Source organism: Lytechinus pictus, chromosome 11 (assembly GCF_037042905.1).
Source record: "Lytechinus pictus isolate F3 Inbred chromosome 11, Lp3.0, whole genome shotgun sequence".
Taxonomy (NCBI): domain Eukaryota; kingdom Metazoa; phylum Echinodermata; class Echinoidea; order Temnopleuroida; family Toxopneustidae; genus Lytechinus; species Lytechinus pictus.
The window spans coordinates 24,327,180-24,355,034 of record NC_087255.1 but is presented as its reverse complement, the minus strand read 5'-3'; the positions used below and the strand labels follow the sequence as shown (position 1 = coordinate 24,355,034).

The 27,855-nt window shown below is 36.6% G+C and overlaps 1 protein-coding gene across 2 annotated transcripts; it reads right to left on the bottom strand.

Moving 5' to 3' along the window:
- Positions 1-197: 197 nt before the first annotated feature.
- Positions 198-27,624, bottom strand: LOC129271057 (hydroxysteroid dehydrogenase-like protein 2). 2 transcript variants are annotated; one of them, XM_064106175.1, is made up of 11 exons: positions 27,522-27,624; positions 25,643-25,806; positions 20,819-20,962; positions 16,063-16,132; positions 14,842-14,945; positions 12,114-12,215; positions 10,938-11,141; positions 10,213-10,440; positions 7,478-7,864; positions 5,726-6,109; positions 198-2,867 (listed from the first exon to the last, which is right to left on the bottom strand). In XM_064106175.1, the coding sequence occupies exons 1-11, from the start codon at positions 27,533-27,535 to the stop codon at positions 2,629-2,631; spliced, it is 2,040 nt and encodes a 679-aa protein (XP_063962245.1). In that variant the 5' UTR covers positions 27,536-27,624; the 3' UTR covers positions 198-2,628. The 2 variants fall into 2 exon arrangements, with proteins under 2 accessions (XP_063962245.1, XP_063962246.1); XM_064106176.1 differs by lacking the exon at positions 7,478-7,864 and having other exon boundaries at positions 354-2,867; positions 27,522-27,567.
- Between the last annotated feature and the right edge of the window lie 231 nt (positions 27,625-27,855).

Genomic DNA, 27,855 nt, shown 5'->3' with positions numbered 1-27,855 from the left:
ATGAATTTACTCTAGTTAAATAATATTTTCAGCCGTGAGTACCCTTTAATATTATTTTATTCATTATCAATGTTATCATGAATATTATTAACATTATCATCTCTTATTATTATTTATATTGATATTATTATCATTGTATAATTATCTATACTATTATTATCATTATTATCTTAATTCAAATAAAATGGACTTAATTGACAATGAGAAAGATCTTGTATCTTTTAATTCAAGGCGAATAACCGGACGATAAATTCAGTCAGTTTCAAATCAATATTCATTTTGTACAAATAATGTAAATGAGCTTTAAAATATAAAGTCCTTCATCATGGAGTATGGGAAAATTTGAACTTAAAAGCAAAGACAATACAAGATCATTAATTTTAATCAGTTAATTCATTGCATTTACATCAATACAGTTAAAAAATGTGCGCTTTGTAAGCACGAAATCAACCAATCATCCATAAATTTCAACCGACCAATATAATTTCACAAATAGAGTTCCTTTATTCTAATCATTATTCTAATCAATTTGATTGCAAATAATTCTATAATTGAATCCATTTATGTTTTAAACCTAATGTACATAGTATTTTCATAATGATACAAATGATATATTTAGTCATATAATGAGATAGTCGTACAACCACCGCCTATTAGGGTGCTCAATATTATCCCTTAATGGCAAGTAAAGGGGAATGAACATAACATTTTCTATCAATCTACATGTAATTCTAAGACATAGACCCCAAAATATTTATTGGTTGGACAAAATCATGTAAAAACAGTTACTTTAAAGCTTAGACCGTGTGAGGAGATTAGCTTAAATAAATAAACAAATCTGACGGATTGGAAATCAATTTAGGATCACTTTTAGGAGTTAAGTTTGATTTCAACTATTAATGCAATGGGCCACTTCTGTAATATTAATTGCAACCGATCCCTAATTCAAGGTGAATTGGTAGTTCACGTTTTTTTTCTTCAAAGAAATCGTCATCCTGACTATGCAATGGTGAAGATGAGAGCCATGTTGTAGAAAGGTTACTTTCACAGTAAACTTTTCCATCAATTGGTTAGTACCATAGATATGGTGTATCGGGATCAGGGATTCCAAGTTACAACTGGACGGCAAAGTTACCATTAAAATGTTTTATGCGACGGGCCAATAGGTTTCTGTTTCTGTTTATGGTAGCTCCCGTAGGAACTCGGCAGGACAGCGTTTTGGTGGTAAATGCCAAGCTGGTATATAACCAATTACTTAGGAAACATTTTACGTCTACATGTAGGTTAATCAGTCATAGTGGCTGACCTTATAGACGACATATATTACTCTCGGGCCTTTTTATCAAAGTGGATATAATGGCAGAGTGAGGATTCGAACTCACAACCTTGTGATTATGAGTCCAACCAATGCTCTAACCACTGGACCACACGACCCAACTCCAAGCTAGACCTTGCATTTTTCACTGGATAGAGGACATCGCTATCAAACACTTTACTTGTACAGGGTTTCCTGCATAAGTATACTACATTAGGAATGTGCAAAGTGATTTACAAATGCTGCCCTTCTAGCACAAGAAAACACATAACGCCTTCAAATATTAAGATAACAGAAAAACGGTCCTTGTATATTTTCCTCAAACAAAGTCTGGATGTAAATGGCTGAGAGCTAAGTGCAAACCACTCACTGACGGCACCACAGTTCATGAAATGCTCTTGCTGATTTTATTTCAAATGTTGGTAACTTATACTATGTACATGCATTCAATCATTAAAAGTAGAAGTATTGTTTTAAGTCAGTTTTATCTTTTCAAATCTACCCTGTACCCTGCAATGAAAATCCTTATAGGGTTTTTAGAATGTAGATAATTTCACAGCAATAGTTGAGAGCAATATACATGACTTCAATGATATTATTATTTAATTACAAATCATAGAATAAAAACTGAGATTAACTCTGAAATTAAGGATAATTTGACACAGGATAATACAGATAAACATTTGGCAGCAACTGGTATCAATCTATTTCATAATCGAGACACGTGTATAGTAATAAATGGAGAATTGTTGCAGTTTTCAAATAATAACAATTTAAGTCTGCAAGAGTCGACCCTCAATACGAAAAGGCAATGCTATGTAAATCTTCTAACTCTGATTTGGCGTAGTCATAACAATATCTGTGGTCTCATGAAATCCTACTATTCAAATTCACCTGTATTTTAATTTCAATATCTTTGCTTAAAGAAATAATATGGGAGTATTGTGGCCAAGCGGATTGACTGCGAATTAGAATTTGTGAAGTATTTAAGCCCTGCAACAACATTTAACAAAATTGATTATAATATTTTATTATTAACTTTTTCACATAACAAAAACAAACACCCAAAAAAAATAATACACCTGTCTGTACTTTTTTATGATGCAGAGGCCTGGTGAGGCTTTTTTCCAACCAATTGTAATCACCTTGCTGTATAAGGTTTTCATAGAATTACTATAACAATAAATTGTAAAGTCAATTGTATTTTTAATGACACTTTGCCCTGGTTAGGCATCTCATACGTTGGCATTATAATTGTGGGTTTATAAAACCTCACAATAAAATAAGTCCATATGAATACATTCAAATTAGTTCTACAGCTTTGATTGCATCTTCTTCATGATACCCTCCAGCTTCATGGCTTTCCCGAGGTCTCCCTTGATCTTCAGCTTGCCGCCCATGAAGGCCATGGTTGGGTTCGTCTTACCCTGGAACATCTTGACAAAGAGGGCGGTGTCCATGATCATGGTAACGTCTGGGTTCTCGGCGGCACCGGCCTGGGCGGATCCTGAACCGTTCTTGAGATCCAGAGTCCATGACCCTGCCTCGTCACCTGTTCGATGAAAGGGGGAACAATTAATGGGGGAAATTTACAAGGAGATGGTTTAGTATTGAAGTACCACCCATCAGCAAGGGCAAAGGAATTACCTTATATAAAGCTAATTTCAGAATGAATTGTAAATAGCAATATGTTAAGAAACAAGTGGAGAGCCTCTGACAGTCTCGCCTGCATAACGCGATTCAATATAGCAGCAGTGCTGACTTTGAAAGTGACTATAAAATAATTATTCAGAAGAACACCCTTCATATAATAATATGCTACTACGTTCATTGACCCTAAATGACTTTAGACCTTGATCAAGTGACCTACAACTTGTGCAAGATTAGCAATGATACTGGATTACCCGTTTATCCACATTTCATTATACTTTATCCATAAACTTACAATTACCTACAACAAGGTCAAAGTTCATCTTTGATTTTTTGTTAACATACCAGACCACTGACTGTTCTTCTAACTTGCCCTAGTGCATTACTTAACCCTTTAAACCATGGTTAAAACACAAAACTCATATTCCCAGACAGATATTGAACAAACCATGTCCATTTATGTGTAACATCAGAAAAAAATTTTACTCCATTTTTGAAGCCATCTTGGAATTTTGGACATACTAGACCACTGACTGCCATTGCAACTTGTCCTAATGTATAGTTTGATCCTTGAAACCAGTTTAGACACAAAAATCACATTTACCATGCCGATATGAAATAAGCTATGTCCGCTTTAAGTATCAACAGCTATTTTAAGATCAATTGTTAGAAGCCATCTTGGATTTTTGAACATACTGGACCACTGACTGTCCTTGTAACTTGTTCCAATGTATTTTGACCATTGAAAACATGGTCTAGACACCAAAATCATATCTCCCAGGCAGATGTGAAACGAACTATGTCCATTTTAAGTATAAACAGCCATTTTAAACTCCATTTGTGGAAGCCATCTTTGGTTTTTGGACACACCAGACCACTAACCTTCCTTGTAACTTGTTAAATTTAATTTAGGGCAAATTTCATACGCTTATTTGCATAATTAATTGATAAATATAAACAATTGACTTTTTTGAAAATTTTACTATACAGTCTTGTAGTTAACATCCGGCTCTACGCGCGTGCAAATTTTTGCGACGATCGCGCAATCAGCGGCCAAGATCTCAGGGGGGGGTCAATTTGACCCCGTAAATACTGGTCTAAAATAGGCAGTTAGGATAGGGTTAAGCTTTAATATCTTTTACGTTCACATTGTTTCAATATTCAGCTGCTGCCCATAAATTTGATCTGCACCCTTACAATTGAAATTCTCACGAAATCCAAGTTCTTAGAAAATTAAATTTACTGCAAAATAACTCAAATTTATATCCTGCTGACAAAGTGATTTCAAATCCAGTTTGCTACATTAAAGACGAGCAGCAAACCATTGAAAGGCATTACTATTCTCTTTGTACTGGAATACTGGAATGATTTGCCCCTAAAATCAGTACTTCAGAAAGACAGCAGTTTTAAAAGCACACAAAAAATAACCTTACTATCGTACATACAAATAAACTACTGACCCTATAGCAGGGGCGGATCCAGCCTTCGCCAATAGGGGGGGCGGATTTTTTTCCAGCCACATTTCCCCGATCGGCCGCTCGAAGTTAACTTATTTTTTCTATGAAGGGATAGTCCTAATAGTCACTTCTAAGCTTTATACGTGTATGTATATTTATATATATATTTATATAATATCATAAGCATTATTCAAAAAGTGCGATCGCGAAGCGCGAGCTTTTAGTTTATTTTATGAATTTTGTCTTAAAATTAAATCATGTTGGACTTGTCCTTTAAAAAAGAGCTGATATGTTTCATTATTATTACTTTGCGTTTTGATGTAGAACCGGGACATTCTATAAGGACATTATGTCATCATATGAAAATGATGACTATCTTTCTATTTCTCTTCCTAAGCATGAGAGCGCGAAATCTGTTAATATTATGGCCTGAAAACTAGATATTTAAAGCACTTTTGTAATTATGAATAAGCTGCATGAGTTATTATCTTTCAACAATCAATGCGAGCGGAAATCGCAAGCCGAAATTTTCGATAAACTGACCTGAATAGGGATATTTTGATAACTTTATGGAATACAGGAAAATAATAGGTACCTGACAAATCAAATTTTGCGAGCGCTAAGCGCAAGCAGAAAATGTTAATATTCGTGCCATAAAACAGAAATTTTTACAGAGCACTTTTTAAAAATCAATTTGTAAATTAAACAAAAATAATGAAAGTTCAATTTCCGAGCTGAAATATGTTTGTATATTGACTTAAAATTTTGATATTTTAAGCACCATATTGAGCAAGATATGTAAATCACCTAAAAGGCAATGCGAGCGCGAAGCGCTAGCGAAAATGTTATATCCCGGCATGAAAGATTTTTAAAATTATTTTCCAAGTCTTCCCCTCATCTTATTTTATTCACTCGTTTTCCTCCTCATATGTTTCCTCTTCTTTTTTCTCCTCTCTTTCCCTTCTTTTTCTTTCTTTTCCCCTTTTTTTTGTTCTTTTTTTTGCTCCGCCGATAGGGGGGGGGGGTCCGGGCCCCTCGCCCCCCTGGATCCAACTATGCTATAGTAGTGTCACTTATCATGTACACAGAGATATTCCAAAGATGTTTTTATTTGGGAATATAAAACTAATGGCAGCCAATGTGAAAATAACGACTTTTCCTATAACCAAATTTCAGAATCTACTATATCTACAAGTATATTGGGTTACAATGTATGTTTCCTCTGATTAATCAAATCACATCTTAAGACCACAGTTTCAATAAAACTCAATCAAATGTTAGAATACAGGCCTCTCGATTTTACCTGAAACATCAAATTGGTAGACCGTTCCGATCTTCCCGACCATCTCTTCACTCAGAAGCTCTCGTATCCTTGTGAACATCCCTTCTATCTGCCCTCCGCTGCTTCCCGACGCTGCTGCAGGCTCAGCCTTGGGCGCCTCCGCCGATGCAAGCTTTTTGAATTCCTCCATGAGTTTTTCCAGCTTCATAGCTTTCATCATGTCTCCTTTGATCTTGAGTTTACCACCCATGAAGGCCACAGTAGCTTTCATCTTGCCTTCAAACATCTTGATGAAGTCATCGCTGTCTAATGACAAGGTAGCATCAGCGTCACTAGAGGGCGCTCCGGAGCCTGCTGACCCTGAGCCATTCTTGAGATCAAGATACCACGTTCCAGGTTCTTTGCCTAGATGGTAAATAGTATTGGAGAGAATAATGCATATAAGTGGCTGTTTAACAAAGTCCCTCTATCTTTCTAATTGAAAACAGAGATAATTGTGCCCAAAAGAAAAATAGGAAAGGAACAGCATTTCACATAGGAATGTGTGGTAAAGTTATCACGAAAAATCATAAGCAAACACAGAGCATGGAATGATCAAATAGTATATTTATTCCAACATATACCCCATGGTTGGGATGTCTCCTTCTCTTCTTTAACATGTTTAATGTTTTAATTTCAACTTGAACCATGGTCTACATGACTAAATGTAACTCTGTGCTAAAATGACTGGAATGCAGAAACATCCAAATTGGGTTACAACCTGTACAATGTATGTTTCCTTTATCTCCGTGTTCTTTCCCCATGCTTTAATGGTAAAGAAAACTATTTTATTCATCACACAGTAGAATGATTTGAGTGTTAAAAGAGCTGATACTGGCATTGGACCTGTAATATTAGAGATTTGGGTAATAATTGGTTTTCAATAATTAAATCACAACTTAACCCTATCTAGGCCGGGGTATTTTGGGAGTTCATATGGCCGGGGGGGGGGGGGCCTCCTAGGCCCCCCCCCCCTTGAGATCTCGGCTGTCGAACGCGCGATCGCGCTGAAAATTGGCACGGGGTTGTGTAGGACATAATCTACAAAATTGTATAGTAATTTATTTCATGCGAATCGCTATTAAGTGATTATGCTAATTTATGCGTAATCAGTATGCAAAATCATACTTTTTGCTCTCACTCCCTAAATAAAGCTCCAAATGTTCTAATTATTGGTATAGAAACTCTTTGTCGTGTTCTTAGCAAGTGTTCATGAACAAAATTGCGATATCAAATCATTTTCTTATGTATTATATTGTTTTTTCCAATTTCTTATGTATTTCTCTGTTTTTTTGACCTTTTGTTTTTCATTGTTTTTTCAATCAAATTTGTTGGGGACTCTTTGAGATCATAAAAAGCATAAAATTAATACATTTAAACCAGCAAAACTAAAAATAATCATACATTTCTGATTTTTGGTTGAAAACACAATTTGCATTGACTTTGTACACAAAATCACGTTTTTGAGCAATTTTTGGTCTGACATGCACTTACATAATGTTGCGTAATTTTGGAACCACGTACCCGGGTGACGCAAAATTAGTCTCCAAAATTGCGCAAGACTTGAGAGTAAAAAGTCTGCGAGCAGCGCGGTCACAAAATTTCGCGCGGCGAAAACATTGCGCGAATCGTTGAGGGGGGGCCTCGGAGGCCCCCCCCCCCCGGCCTAGATAGGATTAAGACAACAATTACAATAATACTCAATTAAATGTTAAGGCCTCTCGATTTCCTCACCTGAAACATCAAATTGGTATACGGCTCCGATCTTCCCGACCATCTCTTCACTCAGAAGCTCTCGTACCCTTGTGATCATCTCTTCCATCTGTCCCCCGTTGCTTCCTGATGCTGCTGCCTCAGGTTCAGCCTTGGGCGCCTCCGCCGATGCAAGCTTCTTGAATTCCTCCATGAGTTTTTCCAGCTTCATAGCTTTCATCATGTCTCCTTTGATCTTGAGTTTACCACCCATGAAGGCCACAGTAGCTTTCATCTTGCCTTCAAACATCTTGATGAAGTCATCGCTGTTTAATGACAAGGTAGCATCAGCGTCACTAGAGGGCGCTCCGGAGCCTGCTGACCCTGAGCCATTCTTGAGATCAAGGTACCACGTTCCAGGTTCTTTGCCTAGATGGTTAATAGTATTGGAGAGAATAATGCATATATATTTGTCAATGGCTGTTTATCTTTCTAATCGAAAGCAGGGATAATTGCGCCAAAAGAAAAATAGGAAAGGAACAGCATTTCACATAGGAATGTGTGGTAAAGTTATCACGCAAACAAAGAGCTTGGAATGATCAAACTGTAAATTTATTCCAACATACACCAGATGGTTGGAAAGTCTCCTACTCTCCTTTAATCTTTTATTGCAGCTAAGGTTCTATACAAGACTTTGATAGGTAAAACAAAATGAGTTTTAAGTACGCCCAGATTTTAGGTCTAAACCTAAAACATGCGCACGCATGTTTATTAAGATAGCCTGCATGTTCTTTATTTAAAATGTGCTTAAATTATCCAGTTTCAGATAAGAATATCAATAAGTGTCTGCTCGCGCTTCACGCTCGCATTATTAATGATACCCAATTAACCATATCCTATTCATGATTTACAAAATATGAATTGAGTGTCCCAATTTTAGGTCTAAAATCTCAATTTTCTTCAGCTCGCGCTTCGCGCTCGCATCAATTGTTTAGTTACATACTTATCTCATTTATGATTACAAAAAGTACTTAGAATGACATTTTTTAGGTCGGAATGTCAAAAAATTTTAGCTCGCGCTTCGGGCTTCCATTATTGAAATATGTACCGTCTTCGTGGGTAACTGTAAACAGTCCTTATATCGATCATGTTATAATTTTTTTTTTATTCTGCTCGCGCTTGGCGTTTGCAGTAATTATCTAGTTACATACGCATCTTGTTCAGGATCACAAACATTGCCAAGAATGTTGAATTTCCAGGACAAAATACATGAAAATGAAAAAAAATTGCTCGCGCTTCGCGCTCGCACTTTTAATATATAGCGCTCATGAGATTATTTCATATTTATGTTGTCTTATAAGAATAAAGCTAAGAATTGACTGATCGGGGAAAATATAGTTGAAGATAATTTCGGGCCCTAACCCCTATTGGCGAAATTCGGATCTGCCCTTATGACACACACACATACACAGAAAAAAATGTTCTCCCCCCCCCCCCCCCCCCGGTACCCCCCAGGAAAAAAATCCTAGCTACACCACTGATTATCTGAGATCCAACCTACTCTCCTACTTAAAATGACTCATATAGGCATTTCATCATTTGCCTAAAAAAATGACTATATTTGCTGCCATATCTGCCGGTATACACAGGAAAGGTTGCATTACAAAATACTCGCCGTGTTTACTACTTACGGTACTGTAGTGCGTGTTGCATGTGTGTGTGTGAGAGAGAGAGGGAGATGGAGGTTGAGGTTTGGGGAAAGTGGGGGGGTGGCACACGTAGCGCTGTTCACGTCAGCTGTAGTACTCCACAATGGTACCCCACCCCTATACAGACACGTGAATTTGCGTAGCCTCTTTACAGACCAGTTTATAATTATCATCGTGTGGTGGCGCGTGGTTGTGATGGATGCGGCGTATCGTAACTCTTGCCCGTCTTGTGAGAGGATGGGGAAGGGGCGGGGACTGGGGAACGAAAAGGTTTCCCAGTGGGGCTTATCATGTTTGAATGACGATTGTAAATAATAGAATTCATAATCATAATGATGATAACAATGATATAAATGATGGACGGTAATATATGAAAAGGATAAAATAATGATAATAATAATAGCATGATAATTTAGCAGAGGAACGGTAATACAATGTCAGACTATGTATTTTTATTGATGTGCAAACGACAAAAATCATGATTACCTTGTATCTTACTTTTCTAAAAAAAAATAACATTCTAAAAATGATATATAAAATTCATTCTTGGAGTTCCCATTATCAATAAAAAAAATTGTAAAATTGAACAAACGAAAAAAAAATCAACTCTACAATTTACTAAGAAAATTCTCTGAGTGAGGGGAGGGGCTATGAGTGGTCACACAATCTGAGCAGAGTGGACCTTCCTAAAAGAAATACTGCAAAGTGTTGCTGCCCTCTACGGTCGTTTATAAGCAACTGCACTTACGCAAGCATGACTTAAGTCTGATAGGCGGCTGAATTAGATGCAATTAATTACAAAAAATGGTAAAGTATTTTACTTAAGCAAAATATTGAGTAAAATACTTAAAATGCAGGCATGAATATCAAACTGCACACTGGCCTAGGGGCCCGTTTCACAAACCCTGCTACAATAACAAATGTACATTGACAGTTTTCAGTTACTGAAATCATTCAATTTGATTGGCTGATAGTGAAGTTGTTAAAGAACAATGGTGCATTTTATATCAAAACAAGCCGTTATGAAACGTGACCCAATAAAACCGCAACGCTCTACTTCCTTCATACCTGAGAGTTCAAACTGGAAGACTGAACCAATCTTCTGGACATGACTATCACTCAGCATGCCTCCCATCTTATCAAACATGGCTGCTACGGCTCCACCAGCTCCTGTTTCAGCTCCACCTGATCCTCCTCCTCCTCCTCCAGTCATTTCATCTGGGTAAGATCCAATGAATTCCCCTGGTCTGGCTTTGGGATCGGGGCCCACAAAGAAACTAGGGAGGAGAGGAGACCCTGTGGAAAAGGAAGAAGATAAAGCATCATAGCCAGCTAATGGATAGGAGATTTCATAAATAACTTGGAACATGAATACAATAGCGACATCAGGATAGATTACATGGATTCACCAAAATTATTTGATGTATTTTCCAGGTAGGCTTTCATGCAATTGCCTTTTCATGGCTGACTGCATGTACACAAATTCACACTACTTTGAAAACTGTCAACCTTTATGTATTTGTGGAGATGACGCACCCTATAGTGACATAAAAAAAATAGGGTACAGAACTATGAATCTCTTATAAAAAGCAAATGCAGGTAAGAAGGCGAAAGCCAGACAGATGAACCCCGTATTAATCTTGCCTCTTCAGTTCAAGCATAATAATGCACGTCGCGACATGCATGCCTGATATGATACATGCACATGAAATTTTGCAGTTCGTGATTTGACATTTGAAGCATAAAACTTTCATAACTTTTTATTTCATTTCATAATTTTCCTTTTCACTCACCCTTCACGCAGGAGTACTGTTCCAAGTCGGTGATGCCTTCGGACCTCATAATCTCATCATCGATGAAGTAGTTCCCTGTGAAGGTTGAACTGTCTTTGAGGAAGATAGCGTATGCAGCATCGCTGACGATATCCACTGTTCTACAGCTCCTCATCGTGGATTCCGACTCGCCTCCGATCTTATCCATGGCAGCAGTCCAGATGGCTACATAGAATGAACAGAACATTTCAGGCCTTAAACTTCAATAATATATTATCAGGTCAAGGATAATTTCCTATAGGGCACAGTTCTGTAGTACAGCACAAGTATGAAAAAAAATCAAAAGGCGGCAAAAAAATTCCAAGGCCAATATTGAGGGACGCTGGGGCAAGTCAACAAATCATCCACAGCCATAGACTTGGTTTGATTGATTGATTGATTTTATTCGTCAAGAATATCACAGGAGATTACAATGAAATTGAAAAATACCTTGACAGGATAGCCCATGAAAGCCGAAAGGCTTATTTCCAATGGGGTCCAATAGTTAGTATAAAACATTAATATATTGTGACAAAATGTATAAATTACAGCAAGTGCTGTAATATGGTATAAAAAATACATATCCATCAGTCAAATAATTTACAAACATCTGAAGCAAACAATAATCTTCCTAACATATGAAACAAGAATATATTTTAACATACCCTACATTATCTACAATACTAGAAACCAACTGTACAAAATGTGTGAGTTTTACTGGTAATACTGTTCTCGAGTAGCTTCCAGTTTTAGGTGCTTCTTTAATGCACTCTAAAATTGGGGAAAAATTAACAGCTTTTACTTGATTAGAAAGAGCATGCCAAGATTGGTGACATTGGATTAATTTAAGACCGAAATCTGGGTCACATCAATTGGAAATTGATTTTTTTTTAAGGAATTCTATTTCTGATTTCTGTTTCAAACAATAAAATATGGATTTTCATTTCATTAGATAATGCACGATCCAGCAGGAAGATGGATAATTTTGCCACCAACAATAATACCAGTCCCACGTGTGCTAATCTGTGTTTGTGATCTTCAGTATGATTGACTTTTTAATTTCTATACCAATTTTTCAACAACATAAGAGAGGGGGAGGGAAATAAGTTTTTTTTCCCAAAAAGAGAGAAGGATTTTGGGAGGAACAATACTAGGTACCTGTTCTTGGCCAGAGTGCGTTGACTGCAATACCATAAGGTTTGAATTCATCTGCCATTCCCAGTACACATAAAGACATTCCATACTTGGCTATTGAATAGGCTGAAAATAAAGAAATATTGGTAAAAAAACGCAATATTAATGAGAGTCTGAGAGACATGAACGAATGAATGAGTTTATTACCAAAAATGAACAAGAAACCATATATGTAATTTGAAAATACATATACAGTCAATATTAGAATATAGGGGAAGTGCTACATGGGGGTAACTACCCCCTCCATCCTAAGATTTTTCCACAATGTAAAGATTATGAAAGAAAGACAAAAAGGGAGGAAAATAATACAAAAATAACATTTAAAAACAATAAGGTTGTTTAACCCTCTACATGTACACTAATATCATTACATTTCTATTGATGGGATAACATCAACCTTTAGGCTGTCTCTCATCACCCCCCCCCCAAAAAAAAAAAATAATAATAATAAATAAATAAATTGAAAAAAAAACATCAATCAATCAATAAAATAAAATGAAAATAGTAATAATAAAAATAATCATAAAAATATATGAAAAAAATAAATAGATAATAGTGAGGTCCAGATTTGAGAAAAGTAGACTGCATAGGCAAATCGTGTAAATGCTGAATTGAGAAGTGTCTTAGCATAATTTGAGGGCGCTGAGTCCAAATATGCAGTTTGCCAACCTTGATTTTGATGTTAAAATCCTTAAATTGACAAAAAAACAATATGGCCGCCATTCTACACCCTTTTTGCTCTATTTTGAACCCCAAAACTTGTAACGAAGATTTTTATCAACTGTTGTTGGTCTTATTTGATCTCAGGAATAACATACTAAAAATCTACCAAAATCCCCATTCTGGAAAGTGGGTTTTTTTAAGATGGCCGCCATAGTTCACTGATAATTAAGACAACCGACACTTTACCTACCCTAGACATGTTTTTCGGTGCATAGGACGTAAACTGTGGGGTAAAAGGTAAGAGTGAACATAGCCTAAGCACTCCAGGACCAGGGTACCTGAAAATTCAAGATTGCATAAAAATGACTCCCTTGGCCATGGCCTAAATATCACAATTCATCTATTACCTATTTTAGTGTCTTTTACTTATGTTTTATTCATTGGTGATTTCAAGGGTCAAGTAGTAAACTGGGACAAGTTACAAGGACTGTCAACGGTCCATATATGTCCAAAAATCCAAGATGGCTTTAAAATTTGAGTCTAAAATAGCTGTTGTTATCTAAAAACCCTAGTTTGTATAATATCTGTCTTGGGGATATGATGTTGGTGTCTAACCCATGGTTTTATGGGTCAAGAAATACGTTGGGACAAGTAACAAAGACAGTCTGTGGTCCTCCGTGCCCCAAAATCCAAGATGGTTTGCAAAAAATGGAGTATAACATGTCTGACGTTAATTACAAAGAAAGAATATGTACCAAGTTCATAAAACTTAGACATAAGGGTAATAGTGTATCACTGAAGATCCTGCCTAAGTTTCAGGTCACATGATTAAGGTCAAAGGTCACATACGGTCAACGAACTTTGGCCATGTTGGGGTTATTTGAGGAATTGTCATCATAACTTTGAATTTTTATGGATCTAGTTCATGAAACGTGGACATAAGAGCAGTCAAGTATTTTTGGATATCCTGTGCGAGTATCAGGTCACATGACCAAGGTCAAAGGTCATTTAGCATGTTTAGGGTCAATGAAATTAGACCATGTTGGGGGCATTTGAGGAATTGTCATCATACATGTAACTTTAAAAAGTTATGGATCTAGGTCATGTAACTTGGACATAAAAGCAACCATGTAGCCCTGAATATCATGTGCGAGTTTCAGGTTACTGATCAAGGTCAAAGGTCACTTAGGGTCAACGAACTTTGGCCATGTGGGGGGTATTTGAGGAATTATCATCATAACTTTGAAATTTTATGGATCTAGTTAATGAGTGGACATAAGAACAATCAAGTATCTTTGAATATCCTGCGCGAGTTTCAAGTAACATAATCAAGGTCAAATGTCCTTTAGAGTCAACAAACTTTGGTAATGTGGGGGGGGGTATTGGTGGAATTGTCATCATACATGTAACTTTAACAGTTTTGGGATCTTGTTCATGAAACCTGTATATAAGAGCAGCAATGTATTCCTGAACACCCTGTGCGCGTTTCAGGAACATGGCCAAGATCTAAAGGTCAATGAACTCTGGCCGTGCTGGGAGTATGTGTTGAATTGGCATCATAACTTAGAAAGTTTATGGATCTAGCTCATGAAACATCGACATAAGGGTAATCAAGTATGAATGATTGTTTTGCACATGTCTTACTTAACATGTCAAAGGTCATTTTGGGTCAAGGGACATAATATTTTATTATCTTATTAGTGTTTTCTTCTGTGAATGATTATACATTAGCTGTTTTCAAAGGCAGCACTGCTGCTATATCGAATTGCGTAATGCAGGCGAGACTGAAAGAGGCGTTCTACTTGACTGTTTAAAATCTTGACCTGACTATAAATACTTCATCCATGTACAAAAAATTGCAATTGATTTATGATAAATATAAATTGCATCTCTTGCCGCCTGGGACGTGTCATATACAATATACTTTGCAAAATCATCCTGTAAAACTGAAATATAAGTCTTTGGCGAAGTATATAAAGTTAAAAATACTATCAATAATCAATGATGTTTACATACTCTTAACACTTACCTACATGACCTCTGAACCATTTGGGTTCAAAGATCAAAGGTGGACTGAGATTTAAGATATGAGGATTGGTTCCTTTTCTGAGATGTGGAAGGCAAACTCTGGAGCTTTATTTACAATGAAAAACAAAAAGATAACACAGAAAGATTATCAAGTAGTAAACACATAATTATATCAATCATGTATTACTAATAAGTGTGTTTGTATAACGAACAATTCTGCATAATGTACTTTGAAACCTGAACGAACGAATTATCTTGATATTGCAAATTGAATAGTGAAATAATAAACAATGCTTGATAAGCTTACCATATCTGAATATTCAAGCTGGGAGAAGATTCATATTAAATATTGGAGTGTACCATAGAAATAACTTCAAATTCTTCAAAATATTTCAAAATATTCCATAAAGCTATTACTCTGAAAGGATTTCATATAGAGTTAATTCAACATTAATATAAATTCAAGAAAAAGAACTTTACGAATGATATTCTCTGTGACAGGGTAAAATAGACAAATGATCACTTTTTGTGAATGCAAAATATTGACACCAATTTGGCATGAAGTGCTAAATTTAATTCACCTCAAACTTGATCCAAATTTAACGTAAACAAATTTTCAAAAGTTTTTTGGTACTACCTCTGACAAATTCTTGGAGATTTAACTAGTAAACTGAAGGGTTCTTTATTACTTGCTGCCATCCCTGGCATGGCTGGAATTTCATAAAGCTATTAATATTATATTATAATATGTAAAGTTACGAATGACTTAACGAGCAACTGGTGATCTTTTATTTTTGTAACTGGTATTCAATATTTTCATTGATGTTGATTTAGCTCTCAAAAGAGGGTCAGCAGTTGCTTACAAAGTAATTTGTAACTTACACACAGATTTATAAAACACCCAAGGTGAGTTAGATGAGGATAATTCATTTCATTTGACAAAAAATCAGAATATGAAAATGAATACCCTTGAGATTACCAAAATTCATTAGAGGATATAAATATAGCTTGGAATGATCAACCACAAATATGACCATTGACCAGCACTTTATCCTGCCTGTGCCAACAACTTGTTGCTTATTCTGTGCTATGTTTTGTATTTTACTCATGTACTTAGAACTACTGTCAGTGATGAACACTGAGAGGGTGATTCGTGGAATGCTTCAAACACATTAAATCACTATTACCTTCAAAGAAATGCAAATGATCACAATTTTCTTACCAAAGATATGTTCCTCTTGCATCGATGGAATTTATGAGATCATATTTCTTCATAGGTGTGTGTTCCGTATCTAGATTAAGACAATGCATGAAAAACAACTTTTGTGTCTACAATGCATATTAGGGCTCATATAAATATCATGTTAAGCAATGCATTTTAAACTGAGGTCGAGTCCATACAGTTATTTCGAAGAAAAGAAACCGTTATAAATGAATGAAAAATTCAGTTTACAACGAAAACAAAAGTACATGTAGTTACTGATGAGGTAATAAGAAGTTCGAGTGTTAATGATTTGTGGATAGGTTTTAAGAATTCCTTATCTTCTTCAATGAAACGGCACATACCAACAAAGTTGATTTCGTTAAACAACGACTTGCCTTGGCTCAAACATGCTCACAAAAAACTCATTAATTTAAAGAGGAAAGCATATGACAAAGCTAAGTGCACGAAATCTGCAGACGACTGGACTATTTTCCGACACCTACGCCGAAACCTGGATAGAAGTCTAAGGAAAGCACGCAGTGTATATCTACATGATTTTGGGAAAAATTTAACTACAGAAAACAAGAAGTCCTTCTGGAAATTCATAAAGAGCTTAAGACAGTGTTCTACTGGAGTAGCCTCTCTGAACACTTCAAGAAGTATTGCCGTAACTCCGCAGGACAGGGCAAATGTCCTCAACTGCCAGTTCGAGTCTGTGTTCACTCAAGAGGACTGTCACAACCTACCTACACATATAACTTCTTCTTGTCCATCTACATGTATCAGTCAAATTGTGATAACAAGCCAGGTAATTGTAAAACTCTTGAAAGAACTTAAACCACAAAAGGCACCAGGCCCAGATGGAATCCTACCATCAGTTCTAAAGGAATGTGCAGACAGCATTGCTCCAATTTTACAACAGATCTACCAAAAGTCAATAGATACTGGAGAACTTCCTGAGGACTGGTTAAGGGCAAATATCTCTCCCATATTCAAAAAGGGGGATCGCTCCGAAGCTAGCAACTATAGACCTGTTTCGTTGACGTCTATTCCATGTAAATTGTTAGAACATATCATCCACTCAAACATTATGAATCACCTCGAGAAACATGGGATACTAAATAAAGAACAACATGGCTTCCGGAAAGGTCACTCCTGTGAAACCCAACTTGCTGAAACTGTCAACGACCTGGCCGAGACTTTGAATCACCAGGGCCAAGTAGATGTTATCATAACTGACTTCAGCAAGGCCTTTGACACCGTCCCTCACCAGAGACTTCTTCTAAAGCTGAACCAATCAGGCATCACAGGACCCCTCCAAATATGGATAAGAAACTTCCTTACTAAACGGTCTCAGAGGGTAGTACTAGAAGGCGAAGCATCAGCCTCTGTTCCTGTAAGATCGGGCGTCCCTCAAGGTACAGTTTTAGGGCCTTTGCTATTCTTACTGTACGTCAACGATCTTCCCAAAGATATACAGTCACATGTTCGACTGTTTGCAGATGACTGTATACTTTACCGTGAGATAAAATCACAGGATGATGGGAAAGTTCTACAACAGGACATAAATACCCTGTGTAACTGGGAAGCTACATGGCAAATGAGATTTAACACCGATAAGTGTCATGTCATGCACGTCACTCATAAAAGGAAACCCCTTCTAACCACCTATGATATGAATGGGAAACGACTAAACGTTGTCACAAGTCACAATTACTTAGGTGTCGAGATAAATAGCAAATTAACCTGGTCGGATCATGTTAATACTACCATATTCAAAGCGAATAGGGTTTTAGGCCTCCTTCGAAGAAACTTGTATAGTTGCCCCCGTAATGTAAAAGAAACAGCCTATAAAGTGTTAGTACGTCCAAAGTTGGAGTACTGTGCTTCTGTGTGGGACCCATACACGAAAGACCAGATCAGTAGACTAGAAGCAGTTCAACGAAGAGCAGCTAGATTCGTCTGTAAAGATCACAGGAGAACCAGTAGTGTTTCCCAGATGCTGAAGTCACTTGAATGGAAATCTCTCGAAGATAGAAGAGCCATCTCAAGACTTACACTTTTATATAAATCTGTAAATCACAGTGCTTCAATCAACGTAGGTCGATACTTAACAACTCCCTCTCAAAATTATGTCAGGACACGGAAATCATCGTCAATCTCTTTCTCCCGACCAACAACAAAAAAAGATTGCTTCAAGTACTCCTTCCTTCCGAGGACTATGGCAGAATGGAATCTGCTACCAGTAGACATACGTGAAGCTAAATCGGTCGATGGTTTTAAGACAAGGCTAAACAAAATTCAAATGTCTACTTTCATCCGGGGGGCACACCATTAATTCAAATTCATCACTAGCCACACACGCCTGCAGCAATTATATCCCAATTGAGGAGTTTGCCTGCAGTAACAGGAAGAAGAAGAAGAAAACTCCCTAAGATTGTACGCATAATATATATGCAGCAAATAACTTGCATATAAACTTATTATTTTTACAAATTGTGTCTTGCATCAATCATCCTTTATATCTCAATCTTATGTAAAAGTAACTGGGAACGAACTCAATCTTTATTTTTCATGCTTAAACCATCTTTCATCTCTTCACCAACAGCAATTCGGAAGTAAAGAAAGATGTGAATTTTTCAGTGTTGCATTTTCAACATTCATAAAAGTTTGCATCTAATTTTTTTTTAATGAAGTTAACAAGTACCCTGACGGTATCTTATCTGCAACACAAATATGATAGTTAATATATGGGCTAAGAAAAAAAAAGAAATAGCGGTTCAAAATAAATGTTTTGACAGTCATAAAAAGTGAAATATTTTAATTTGTAAGATGTTAATACTTGACCCTACATTATGAATTTTACACCGGTAATTGAATTTTTTTTAATAACTTTTAAATCCTCAAGGTATTTCCTATTAGAAAAAATATACTTTTGTTTTGATTGAATATGATATGTTTCAAGGTCAGGGTTGGGCTCAATTAGAAGGTAATTGATCCATTACGTAATTAATTACATGTTTCTAGAATAATTGTAATTGTTATTGTATTTGAAGGGAAAGTAATTGTAATTGCAATTGGAACAAATGTAATTGACTTCAAGTACTGTCAATTACTTTAAATTACATTCAATTACTTTACAATGAAATTACTTAATTTATGATTTAATTTCGTGACCTTAATTTTTCATGGTAATTGCTTCAGCATCAAAGAGTGTAATAGGCAGAATCCGCGCTCTTTAACAGAAACCATCTTGTCAGTTTCTCTGTAACTAATATGTTGAAATAGGTGGTGCTAGTAGATACAGAATACAAATTGATTTCATTTATGACTTTTATAAAAAGTAATTGAAATTTTAATTGACAAAAGTAATTGGTAATTGTAAAGTAATTGTATTGAACATTCCTTCAATTACGTACATGTAATTGTAATTTAAGAAAGCAATTGAGCCAAACCCTGTTCAAGGTATCGTCATTTTGATACCAAAAGGTGCACTAACTGTATCACATGATTTGATTGATTTAATACATTGGGGTTTAAAGTTCAAAATACATGGCCCTAATTACTAATAACATACGTTTAAAGAACATTTAGTACGCATAATAATACCATGTGCACATGATACTGCATTAACAATTATGTTTATTGTTGACTCTAAAATCAATCACATAAGACATAACAATTGATTTAGGATTGGCATTCATAATTATTAAAGACTCAATGGAAAACCATAAATTATTTGTAAATGGACTAGCCTGAAAAAAAAAAACAAGCAGAGCGCCTCTGGCAGTCTCGCCTACATTATGCAATCCAATATAGAAGCAGTGCTGACTTTGAAAATGACTGTTACATAAATATTCACAAAAAACACCATTCATATAATAATGTAATATTACGTTCATTGACCCTAAGTGACATTTGACCTTGATCATGTGACCTAATTGTTAGACTTGTGCAAGATGATGAGTTACGACTTGATTACCCTTATGTCCATATTTCATGAGCTATATCCATAAACTTTCAAAGTTATGATGGCAATTCAACAAATACCCCCGACACGGCCAAAGTTCATTGACCTTAAATGATCTATGATATTGGTCATGTGACCTGAAACTCGGGCAGAATGATCAGTAATACTAGATTACCCTTATGTCCACGCTTCATGAACTATGTTCATATACTTTTTGAGTTATTATGACATTACAAAAACTTAATCTTGTTTAAGATGTAAATGTTGACGACGCCGCCGCCGTCAGAAAAGCAACGCCTTTAGTCTCACTCTGCCATGCAGGCGAGAAAAAAATTCTTTACATGACAAATATTCTTGGCTGCTCCCCCCTCACTACCCTCCTAGAAAAGTTTTTATAGGTCCACCAGTACACCATGGATCAATGGTTGAGAAGTGCTAGGTCCCATTTCATAAAATAATAACAAATGCGCAATTTTGATAACAAGTTCACTATCAGTCAATAACATCGTATGTTTTCAGTAGCTTTTAACTGTAAATTGCAAATTTGTTATAACAAGTTTTATGAAACGGGCCCCTGGTGCCATCGATAGAAAGGTCTAACTTGGTAAAATAACTTCCATGTATCAAAGCTTGTGATTTTGAGTTTTAATAATATTTAATTTATTAGGCACTGGAACATAAAATTATACAATACTCCAAATACATTATCTGACTAAATATAAGGAATTACCAGTATTGTGTTTTTTTATATATATATTTTCTTCTTTTACTCTAGCTGGACTGGGCCTTTCAGAACACACTAACCTGTTAAACTAATAGCACTTGCATTGTTGACTAGAATATCAATGCCTCCAAACTTCTTGACGGCTTCCTCGACAGCTGAAGCTACCTGCGACTCTTCCCTGATGTCAACTATGCATGGCAGGCATTTCCCACCAGCTTTCTCCACTAAAGGCAACATAGATAGTGGGGAAATAAGGCAAAAAATATTGATTGTATGATGAATGCAAAATTTCCAAAATAGGATCCGGCGATTGGTCAGGATTTGTTTACATACCCACACACACACAACATTATAAGTATTTGAAGAGAGCTGTATTGTAAGTATTAATAAGGCTTCAACATCTGTATTTTTAGTATTTTGAAGGCTACAGTTTTAAACACCATTATTGTTTTGGAATGTTTTGGTTTGAATGAAAAAATACTAATAAAGGGGTAGCTAGGCCCCATTACATTGGGTTAGTCGGTTGAATATTTTTTTTCGGCTTGTGGCGGTAAAAGTCTGTCTCAAACATATATAATAAAATCTTATAATAGAAGTTTATGCATGAGTGTTTGGTACCGCAAAATCCTAAAATAGCTTTAAAAATTGACATACTAAAGTTTTTCGACATGCACTCATTGGAGTAAAATCGCATGAATAATAGAAATCTAAAGAGACAATGAACACTTAACGGCAAGCAGTGAGTGACTGTCAAGGTAAACAATTTAGGCTTAGTAACAGCCGTAAATTGAAGTAAGCAACTAAAATAACACAGGGGTTCTCATGAACTCCCAGTTGCGGCACAGAATCGGGTCTGTCAGCTGAATACATGCTGCCTCGAGCATGCGCAAGTGAAAGAAACTCTTTGCTTGGTTGAGAACCTTAAACCAAGATGAACGATATTGTTCCGCGCATGCTTGGTTGCTCAGCAAGCATGGCAAGTGGTTAGCAATGGCCAAACTACCACGTCGCAATTCTAGTCCGGGAGCAAGGACCTGTGAAAAATGTGTTCGTATTACCCACACCGCAGAAAAGGTTTGATACCATATAGGTAGTTAGTATGGATCCTCTAGATCACCGCTAGGTAGGTAGTAGTCTCAAATTTTTGTATCACTCTTTTACTACCGTTGAATTTAAAGAGGAAGGTGAAATGTAACTAGTCATATCTCCGCTGGTATATGTCATAAATACGTCATTCATGTATCAAAATAAAAATAAATCGAAATAATCTAACGTTACAGCAACATTCAAAAGTGAAATTGAGATATCGAAACTTCAAAATAGGAATACACTAATGGCCAGTGTCCATTTCCATCTCAAGTAGATATGAAAAGATTGAGACGATACATTGATTTTTGCGTTTAAATATGTGGCGCTCTATAAAACTTTACTTGGATTGAATATGCGTTATTAATAACAAAATGAAGGTTTTCAAACAAAACCCAGAAAGTAGGTGCCTTTGTCAGAAATCGGAATACGTTTAATACCATGAGGAAACGACAATTAAAAAAGATAGGGCTAAGAGAAGAGATAGGAAGCGAAGAGAAGCCCTAGGAGTAGATTTAATGCTTATTTTAGTGAAGCAGTCTTTTTTTATTGATCTCCTGCAAATTATTGAGATATTTGCTCAAAATATTATCCTGGCATATTTAAGCCTATTTTTACAGGAAACTGTTTAAAGATACTTCACCCATTTTCATACTTGATATGTATTTGGAGATATCGTCTTTTGGCATCCCCATTGGAGCAAAATGGCATTTTTGCTGTATCGGAAATAGCGGAAGCAGCTTTTTGCCTCAACGGGCCGGGCTCCAAAATGGCAGATATTCCCATAAATAGGCAAAATACGAAAAAAGGGGTCGGTAACTTCGGCAGGCCCCTGAGGAGGTAGGCTTCGAATTCCTAGCTCTTCGTTACAAAAATTGTATATGCAATTGGTAGAGAAAGAAGTACTCTTTTGTCTCCAAGTAGTATTAAGACGATTTAAGTGGCTTGCTTTACAACGGAAATAGCTTTTTGCCTGAATGGGGGCTCCAAAATGGCAGATTTTCCCATAAATAGGCAAAATACGGAAAAGGGGTGTGTAACTTCGGCAGCCCCTCTGTGTGATAGAGGCTTCGATGTCCCAAACTTCTTCATATGTATAGCTGACAGAGAAAAGCCTACTATTTTGTCCCCAAGTGATTTCATGACAATAAAAGTGGCTTCATAATGGTTAGTCGCGTGCATTTGAGTGTCCGAAAGTCCACACACACAGCTTCAACACAGGGAACAGTGGTTTTCATGAACGTAATATTGCAGAAATCCTGGTATATCTTTATAACTATTCATAATCTCACACCAAATTGAAAATAGTGTGAAAATTTTATCCAATTCCATTAATTTGATGTAAATATTATTACAATTAATTCACTATTTACGTCTCGCTGTTCATTTGAAAGTGTCCATGTTCGCAACTCTTGCTATGGCAAACGGTCTGAAACCATCCATATTTTCGAGACCCTGGCATCTTTGTTTTCCCACTGGAATATCCCTAAGGGTAAAAAAGGTCAAGATTGATTGTCATCTCAATGCTAAATAGATTACCTACAGTTTGATGTAGAATACTTTATGACTGGTATAATGGTTACATCTCATTTTTCTCCCAAACTTTGAGATCGAGCAGGCTGAACATAGTCTGCAGGCACAGACCCTCATTGGAACTTTGATCAACAAGTGTGCCTCCACGCAAAGACTAGCACATACAAAACTTGCTGTTCCTTCGCAAGAGAGCCTTCAGTACACAAGGCATGAGTAGGCTGCACATCCACCTTAACTCGAGCGAAGGGTTTGCCCAGCAGACTAGGCTGAACATGGCATATTTCTGTGTATAAAGTCACGTGACTAACGTATGATAGTTTCCGTTCCTAGACCCTTTTCATTTGAAACAATTAATACAGTCCAAACAAACTTAATTAACGCATTTAATGTTGAAAGTAACAATATTCTGGTACTATAAAGCTTTGCCTACTGATATTTATAATATAGCTACAGTTTGAGGAAGCAAATATCGAGTCCGGAATTTATTTTGATTTGCAATAGGGTCTGCGTAAGTATACTATACACTAGCAGGCTAGCATCGTCTGCTACGTAAACCAAATGAGCGAACATGACCGAAGCAGAAATGTTCTTTTTGCCTTAAAATTGGCAGTTTTTGACATAAATAGACAAAATACTGAAAATGGCTGGGTGACTTTGGCAGCCCCCCCCCCCCCCTGAGAGAGAAGGTTGCCAGCACCTCTTTATTTATAACAGATAGATAAAAGGTTACTCTTTTGTCTTAAATGGTTTCAAACGAATAAAAGAGGGTTTACTACATCGTAGAAATGCTATCTTCCTCAATGGGGACTTCAAAATTGCAAATTTTCCAAGAAATAGACAAACTTCGGAAAAAGGATGGGGTGACTTTGGAAGCTCCCCCCCCCCCCCACACCACCCCCCCCCCCCTATTAGGCCAACGAACCCTATTAAAGAATTTACAATTCAAAGAAAAATTTTTTTTAATTTGTTTGAAGGAAGAAAATTGAATATGGTTGGGATCAGATTACATCCCCAGTGAGCAAGAAATGCTAATTGATTCATGCAGCGTTGGATCTCAAACTAACGGCACTACAAGATTGTGATCATATATGTAGTTAAAACATATTTGAAATGTTTGAAAATATTGCCAAAATCTTCATTTTATTATAACGCATATCTAGTCCCACTGTAGTTATATAGAGCGCCTCATGTTTAACAACACAAAACCACTTTATCGTATCAATTTTTTCATATCTACTTGAGATGGAAGTGGATATTGGCCATGAGTATATTCCTATTTTAAAGGTTTGATATCTACATTTCACTTTTAATTGTTACTGTAACGTTAGAGCTCTCACCCAGCAAAATTTTGATACATGAATGACCTATTTATGGCATATAAAAGCGGAGATATGGCAACTGACATTTCACCTTACCCTTAAAGGAGAATGAAACCCTTGAAACCAGCTGAATCCATATCAAAGAGAAAATCTAAGAAACATATTGTTGAAAGTTTGAGGAAGATTGAATGAATAATAAGAAAGTTATGAGCATTTGAATATTGAGATCAGTAATGCCATGTAGATCCTCCCATTGGCAATGCGACCAAGATCTGTGATGTCACATACGTACAACTCCCTCATTACTTTAGTACTTATTTCACTTATATTCTCACTTTTATCGAGTCTATCACAAGGTGAGGTGTTCTCTTTATGAGAGGACAAGTACAGAGGTTTCACAACATTATATCATTGATGAATTGTTTGTCATATGATTAGAATGAGCAAAAAGATATGTTTTGGGGTATATTTTCAGTGTCCAAAAGGGAAGAGTTGTTCATCTGTGACATCATAGATCTTGGTCGCATTGCCAATGGGAGGATCTCCATAGCATTGGTGATCTCGACATTCAAATGCTCATAACTCTTCTATTGCTAGTCCTATTTTACTCAAACTTTTGTTGATCTTATTCTTTGATTTTTCTGCTTTCACAAAAGCTAACTTGCTCCAAGAGTTTCATTCTCCTTTAAAGGTTATTGGTTTTTTCTCAATATTTTGCTATTTTACATCGCTCTTTAAATTCGACTGTAGAAAAAATTTGATCTCACTCTTTGAGACTACTACCTACCTAGCAGTAATCTAGAGGGTCCATACTACCCCCTATGGTGTCAAACCTTTTATGTGGTGTGTGTTGTACGAACTCCTCAAATAGGGCCCCTATGAGATTTTGCTCCTGGACTATTAGCTTAGGATGGCTGTCGCAGAAGGAACTCTTTCCAATTTTTCTGCAAGCCAAACTACACGTACCTTCTTCTGCTGCTGTGTAGATGGTTCCTGGGAGCTTTGGATGAGGTTCAGCAGTCTTAGCAGCGATGACGACATTGGCTCCATCTCTAGCAGCTTTCAGTGCAATGGCCTTCCCAATGCCCCTGCTTGCACCAGTGATGAACAGCGTGCGCCCTGCTAATTTCCTGGATGTAGAAAAAATAGGCACAGTTAACTTGTTGACTACCGAAATCTGTCATTCCCATGGGTTTTGTACAAAGAACACCCGGTTCAAGAAAGAAATATGTTAACTTTGAACAGTCCGTCAGTTAATTTGATGGGAAACGTATCTTAGCAATGGATGGGCGAAAAATGTTAGAATTTTCCGTCAGACAACTTAATAGACCGTGTGAATTCCATGAAAATCAAATGGGTCGGGTGATGGTCAGTGATTGATTTGGTGTGTACTGACTCAGATAATAATTCTAAAGTTCATTTCCACATTTCCATTAAAAAAAAAAAAATTGCAAGATGTCTACATCCCGTGTGAGTGGAAGTTTAGTGGAAGAGATGAATAGATAAGATCTTGGATTCGAGATCTTGTCATCTCATCATCTCTCACACAAAATGTATACATGACGAGATCCAAGATCTTGCCATCTGATCATCTCTCACACGGAATGTAGACGTGACGAGATCCCAGATCTTGCCATCTGATCGTCTGTCACACGAGATGTGGACATGATGAGATCCGAGATCTCGTCATCTTATACTTTTTCCTAAGAGATGTATAGACGAGACGAGATGATTATATGAACATCTGGATGGCACTTTTAAGCTTCCATACATTGCTTAATAGAAAAGGATGCTTTGTTTGCATGGTCATGGTATATAGCCAGGTATATAGCTATTTGATAAGCTTATTAAAAAAATGAATAATTAAGCCTAATTTCACTTTTATATCATTAATCAGTTACAATTAATCTAAACTATTACCATGATGAATTATCAATAAAAGTGAACAATAGTATGATCAGTGTGCTACTAGGAGAATTGCTCCTCCTGATTATCCTCCACCCATTACATGTTGCTAATTAACCACTAATTTACAGGGGAAACAACTTTATTTTCAAAATCTGTTTGGTATGACTGTATTGCTCTCATCATAAGCTTCATTTTGACACTAAATACATCATATCTTGTATCAGCAGATAAAATCTAAATAATATACCCTAAATTGTCAGGTAGCTGTCACAAATCCACCTTTGGCGGCCCAATTCAAAACGCATGGCCACAAAGGCTGACAATGTATACTTAGGGGCCTACAGGATTATAATTCCTGTTCAAATTCCCTGAGGAGCGAAAAAGACAATTATGAATAGAGTACTCTCGTCCCCCCACTGAACATTACCACATTTTCGGGGCTGATCGCACTTTTTTTTTAGCCAAGGGCAAGGGGCTTGGCAATTAAGGCCAGGCAAATTAAGTGACCCCCCCCCCCCCCTTTAAATTTTCTTCTGTATTTTCATCTCGTACGACATAGACGAAAATCACTGCAGAGTAACTAACAATCAGACAATATAAATCACAATCGCAACAATAGACACTGAAAAGGGGCCTCGATCACATCCGGCAAATAATGTAGCAGCCGGCCACTTCCACAACACGGTCGTACCGCAGCACAGCAAAGTCAGCTAGCCGAGGACCGGAACGTACCAACCCCGATGGCATGCGTCACTCATCATGGCCCTCGATTTGGCACGATTGACTGAAAATTACTAGCTTAATTGTGTTCAGACTCAAATACCGTTTTTTACCAGCATCTTGTGAATCTCAAACGTACCACATATACATGCATCGTATATTTCAGACATATCTCATTCAATAATTTCCGCAAATCTATATTCTAAAAGTAACTTACCCGGTGTTAATCATTTTCGGTTAGTCTCTCAAGTTTGCAGCTCCATATGCAGTCTCCGCTTCTGATCTTCGCGATGTCGCACGTACGGTTATATGTTAAAGCTACATTGTCTGAACTCTGAAATCAAATCTAATCTTGATAAGATTTCCAAAAGCGCCTCAATCATAACGTTCTGTATTTAAATGTAAAGGGCATGATATGATATGTTGGCAATGTGCCCAGTTTGTAAATGTCATGCTTGTTCGGAAGCTATCCTTTGTACTTCGTACAAGAAGTGGTTTCAATTTAAGTGTACAGCCCTATCTCGGGAGAATCTAATTGACTCCCTTGTTGA